The following is a 6000-nucleotide window of genomic DNA, read 5'->3' as shown; positions in this document are numbered from 1 at the left end:
GAGCTGTTGGCTGAATTCAGAAGTTTGTTTTTCACGGGCCGAGTTTGGATTGTGGCTCTCCGGACCTAAACTCAAAAGCCTCAGACTCTTCAGTTTGTGTTAGGAGACCTGTGGTTATTTCAGACATTACGGTCCGAACAAAGACCGTGAAACACGGACGTCTGAATTCAGTCTTTGTTCTCCTGAACTCATTTATTACCACAAGTTTAGCAGCTCACTGATGGATTGACTGTTAACTCTGCAGCCAGATACGTGCAGTGCAACACAGGCTATAGAAGCCAAATGCAGAAAAAAATCTAATGAAACACAATTGCAAGAATTTTTTTTTTTTTGCCAAAATGGGTTGCATTTAAATAAAAAAAAAAAAAAAAAAAAAAGTGCACCCAAAGGCGTCCATATTATTAACTGCAATATCAACCAGAACAGTAATAAAGGTGCAATCACATCCGATATATATTCCGGGCTGTATGATCTGCACATATGGACATGAACAGACACACATTGTGTATTATATACACCGACACGTAGGACCTAAAGCTTGGCGAGTTATTTCTATAGAATATACATGTGATTAATGGCGCATCTACTGAAGGAAGTACAGGCAGTATATAATATATACTCCTCTGCTAAGAAGTCCGGCCTTCCACCATCACCTCTACAGCTGAGCACATACAGATATCGCGGGTGCAGGAAGGGATGGGGACGATACACTTCCTGATGTTTAGCAATGTATTTAACGAATGTAACCGCTCGATGGTACAAAAGATTGAATTTCTTGGTAGAAGAGAATTGTGCAGCGTTTTAGGTTTCCCTTAAACAATAGAGAACTACTGTTCCGAGTCGTTTGGTCTCAATTTCAGATCTAAAAAACCCACAATTATATAAAAAGATGTCATGTCAGGTTGTTTTCAGAGAATTCTTGGAGGGAGACGCTGCTTGTACATTCCTGCAAGGGCTTTGGCGGCACTGTAAATCATCTGCCTGCGTGACATGCTTGTGAATGCCACGTGCCAATCAGTCCTGCTGACATGGGGGATACTTCTCTCCAGCACTTCGCCCACCGTTACCGACAGGCCAGACCACCGGAGGTTGTAATCTTGTGGGGTGAGATTCTGGGCCTATACAGTGGGAGGAAGAAGAGTACGAAATGTTATATTATCATTGTGTTCATACCTCAGAAAGACATCTGTTAAACAAATAATTCCATAGCATCGTAATATGGGACAGTAGGAGTGATAGACACTGGACAAGGCAGGAGTCAGTAAGTATTTTTATACATCTAGCAGTGCACTGAATGCTGAGCGCTGTATAACCCCAACCACAGCACTGACTGTTCTGTGTACACTGTGCATAAGCAGAAAGCTGACAATCAGTGGTGGGGATATTACTGGACCACCAAGAAGCAGGTTTACTACTACACTAATGATAATCTCCTGCTGATAAAACAGATTTTCATCAAAACTACAACAATAAGCCCAGTAAATAAGAAGTTCTTTATCAAAACTACAGCGCTGGACAGTGATTCTCCTTGCTGACAATATCAAACAGCAGCACAAAGGAGTTGTTCACTGCATATTAACCCTGAGAAATTTCTCACGGTGAACTGCAGTGAACTCACTGACTTTTTCTCACGGTGCTGAGGGCATCGCAGTTCAGCCCAGCTGGGAACACAGCCTCAGTGACCTGCGGTAACCTCAATCATGTCAGCGCTGGTCACTGATGCTCGCAGCATCTCATTCCTCAGTGGTTCTCAGCTTGGACGGTCACATCTTGGCCCCGCCCAGGTTGAAAACTGTTTATCCCCAGACATGGATTATGGCATGGGACAGAACAACAGAGGTGAGGGATATGGTTGATTTTTAGTTTTGCTTTATTACAGAAGATGATGGCTTCAATAGAATGGGTGTTAGGTGAGTGGAACGATGTTTGTTATTTTTAAATAAAAAAAAGAAAAGGGTGTTTTGTTTATTCTCACGGTGTGTTTATTTACAACACAACTATAGGATTAGTAATGGATAGGTGTCTTATCGACGCTTCTCCATTACTAAGCAGTGGGCTGAATGTCACCGGACAATACAAAGTTGACACCAACCTCTCAAATATGAACCCCACTTGCCACCACCACAGGGAGTGATAGATACGCCTTTTCTGGGGCGGCTGCAGGCTATTTTTAGGCTGGGGGAGGAGAAATATCCACGGCCCCTTACCTGCCTGAATATATCAGTTCCCAGCTGTCTGCTTTAGCTTGGCTCGTTGTCAAAAATGGAGGGGGCCCCAGGTTGTTTTTTTTAATTATTTAAATAATTGAAACATATGGCAAGGGGACCCCGCTATTCTTGATAACCAGCTTTGCTAAAGCAGACAGTTGGGGGTTCCAGCTCGCAGTTGTCACTTTTGCCTGGCTTGTTATGAAAAACACAGGGGAACCCCATGTCATTTTTATTTATAGCGCAGGTGGCGGCTGATGAATACTCCCATCAGCCACCGCCTGCTCTTGCTGTTAATAGTTGAATACAACGCTCAACACTGTCCAATGCTTACGCTGATCGTAGTACGAACATGGGACAGTGATGTGAGATGTCTTAAGCACCTGGCGCCAAGGAACAGTGTTAACAGTATCGCTGATTCCCAGGTGCTGGTATGTGTCACACTGGTCATCGGTGTGTCATCAGTGTGCGGGACGTTTTGCGACACCTGCTACTGTTAAAAAAAATGGACATGTCAGTGTGTTTTGCTCTAAGACACACGGTCTGTGGAAACACACTGATGTGCACAGACCCATTCACTTGAATGGGTCTACATGTGCAAGTGTCTCCAGTAAATGTGAAAACTGTTGCCACACATACCGGAGACACTGGCAACTCAAGAAGCCCTATAAAAAATAGATTTGCCTGTGTACTATCGGAGAAGCATTGCGGCATTGAAGTTGGTCGGATCCAGCCAAATTCAGAGAAGCGCTTGAAAGCTGTATAGCAAACACCATGCAAGGGGACACTCCTGGACCAGGAAACCATCTACTGCAGAGGTGACCAGATACCTAGACATCAAGTGGCAAACTATATAAAATTAAAAATCCCTCTGTTCTTGAGATTGGAGTGGATTTGTAATAAGAATTAAATTGCAAAAGTTGTTTTTACAAGCACTTTGCAATTTTAACCATTTCCAGACATAACACAACCCCTTTCAGTGCCCATAGAGGTGTCATCATACATCTGAATAGCTTTAGAATAAACTCCGAGACAATTGGAAGATGACCGATCACGAGAACTTGAGTGTATGTGCTACCGGACTGGAATTTTTTTTTTAACATACCTGTTGTACATACTCTAAAGGTACAGGTGTGGCTTGTGTGAAGGCCTCTAAACGTATGCCATGGACCGGGTCATCAACAATTATACAGCCAATGTCGAACCACCTGAAACATGCATAACAATATGATATATGCACATAGATTATTCATTTAATGTCTCTTACCCGTGCAATAGGATACCGACCTGTAGTATAATCTTATACGTGACTAACATGATACAAAACAACATGAATAACAGAGATTTAAATGGAGACACCAGCAGAAAGATGTTATTCTGCTCATATATCCATTGCTTACTTGTCTGGCAGAAGCTCAGCAATGAAATTTTCCACTGACACAGCAGGCTGCTTCTCATGGATCACTCCACTCCGACGCAGGCTATCGATCCTTTCCTGAGCTCCCTGTAGGCAGAAGGTATTACAGTTAAGGGGCTATAATGATACTTGAACCTATTAGCCATGTATTATTTTTTTATTAATAGATTATACAAGAGCTAATATCCGTCCCCTCCACCGAGCCCAGCAAGTAAGCCACCTTATAAGAGTTGTTACTAGGAGAAATTAAAGGTCCTTGGCTTCTAGACAACATATTTAGAGATGTTCCTTCACTGTGGGGTATTACAACTAGTACTTTTTATAAAGTATCTAGTAGTGATGAGCGAACTTGCTGGGATAAGGTGTTATTCGAGTGTCTTCAGCGCGCTCTAAAAATATTATCAAGTCCCCGTGCCTGCATGTCTCCCCGTTGTTCTACAGCCGCAATACATGCAGGGATTGCCTAGCAAACAGGTGATTCCTGCATGTGTTGCAGCTGTCGAACAGCCGCAACACATGCAGTCGCGGGTAATTGAGCATATTTTTCCAGCATGCCGAAGACACTGTTAGCATCTGAGAATGCTTGGATAACACCTTACAGAGCAGGTTCGATCATAGCTAATATCTATGCAAAAATAAAATAAATCACCTTTAGGCCCGCAGCATAACCAACAGGCTGTGGAGCAATGTTTGACTGTCCGTCTTCTCCTGTAACAAGGGCCATGCCGAAAACTTCTTGGAAAGCATCTCGCACAGCAGCAACCTTCACTTCTTTCTTTGATGTTACCACTAGGTCAAGTTCTCCTCCAGATCCTAAAGAAATAAAATATGTATGATCAATCATTAACAATCGATCACTGTTAGTCATTGACATTATTACTTTTTTTCTCTAGTATGAAATTTTCTCGAATTTGTCACTTCTCTCTAATGCCACTCAGCCTCCAATGAATAAGGCTATCTGCACATGTCAGGATTTCTTGCAGAAATTTCCTGAAAAAAACCCGGACATTTGCTGCAAGAAATCCGCATGCGGATTTTTCACATATTTCCCGCATAATATAGTGGGAAATCCGCAAAAAATCCGCAACATGCTGCGTTTTTTCCCGCGATGCGTTTTTTTTTGCGGAAAAAAATGCAACATAAGCACAGAAATTGCGGAATGCATTATAAATGATGGGATGCATATGTATGCGTATTTTAAGCGTTTTTATAGCGAAAAAAACGGGAAAAATCTGGAACGTGTGCAAACAGCCTAGGACCAAACAAATCCTGCAGCTAAAATACAAAGTTTATGTGGAGTTATGTCCATCATCATCATCATCCACAAGTAAAGCAAAAATCAACATGTACATAATGATAGATTTGATATTTCATTACTTACGTATATATGGAGCCATGCCGGGATCCAGAGTAGTGATCACACTCTCCACTGAGTGTTTGGTTTTATCTAACACAGATTTCACCACGGGATTCCCAGCAACTCCCTACAACAAATGGTAGAGTTTAATGCTTTTTTTCTAGTATATAGAAAAGCAGTAAAACAATCAAGAGTGTGAAAAAAGCAAAAGAAAACCTCAGAAAATAGTCTTTATGTTTTACAAGGAGTTGGAAAATACATTGAATGCATAGTTATATTGATATAGTCCAGTTGCTGATAAGAACGGTTCTAATAGACCTCAAACAGCTGTAGCCATAGAGGAAAGTGACCCATCCACTCATCCACATTTATTAAACATGAAATGGAATCATTTAAGTAAATCCAAGTGCTTGTATTCTGCAACATCCTGTACATCACTTCTAAAAAGTACCTATCACTAGTCTGTGACTGACCTTTCTATTTAACAATGCGAAGCCACAGACTCCCTCTCGCAATGATTGACTGTCAGGAGATGAAATCTGGAAGTGTTTGTAATGATACTTAACTCAGACCTGCTGTCTCTCTACACAGTTGCTGCGGAAATCAGCGAGGAGAGGAGAGCATGTTTATTTCTAGCCCATGTATGACACGGCCTGCTTATGACTGGTCAATCTCACGCAGTGGAAAAAGTACACGCCCCCAGAGACAAATCTCTGGTATCTTCCCCCAAACTTTACTAATGTGGTGGCATACATGAGTAGTGTCTAGCGTGCATCAGGTTGGCATATGAGTTGTGCAAGTCAGAATTAAATTTATTAGTCCATGGATGAGTAGTAGAGTCTGATACAGTCTTTCATACATAGACCAGGTTTGTCAGGGCAGGTGTCACACTGATAAATGGTGTCCGTTTGTGTCCCCCTTCTGTAACACACTTTACACCTTCCTGGAACTGAAAGAAGGTCCTGGGTCTGGCCTGCACATCGTGGTCGCACAAAGGCATTGTACATTACCATCTGTGC

General features: G+C 42.1%; 1 protein-coding gene across 2 annotated transcripts in view; it reads right to left on the bottom strand.

Moving 5' to 3' along the window:
• Window positions 1–715: 715 nt before the first annotated feature.
• Window positions 716–6000, bottom strand: part of PRRC1 (proline rich coiled-coil 1) — a 30295-nt gene continuing 25010 nt past the window's right edge. For both annotated transcript variants that reach the window (XM_077291377.1, XM_077291385.1), the window contains 5 exons: window positions 5006–5108; window positions 4274–4437; window positions 3608–3711; window positions 3313–3415; window positions 716–1118 (listed from right to left, as the gene is read on the bottom strand). In XM_077291377.1, the coding sequence (XP_077147492.1) occupies window positions 909–1118; window positions 3313–3415; window positions 3608–3711; window positions 4274–4437; window positions 5006–5108 (684 nt within the window). In that variant the 3' untranslated portion in view covers window positions 716–908. The remainder of the gene's footprint in view (window positions 1119–3312; window positions 3416–3607; window positions 3712–4273; window positions 4438–5005; window positions 5109–6000) is intronic.

This window comes from Ranitomeya variabilis, chromosome 1 (assembly GCF_051348905.1).
Source record: "Ranitomeya variabilis isolate aRanVar5 chromosome 1, aRanVar5.hap1, whole genome shotgun sequence".
NCBI lineage: Eukaryota > Metazoa > Chordata > Amphibia > Anura > Dendrobatidae > Ranitomeya > Ranitomeya variabilis.
Note: the sequence above shows the minus strand (reverse complement) of the source record. Positions and strands in the feature narration are given on the sequence as shown.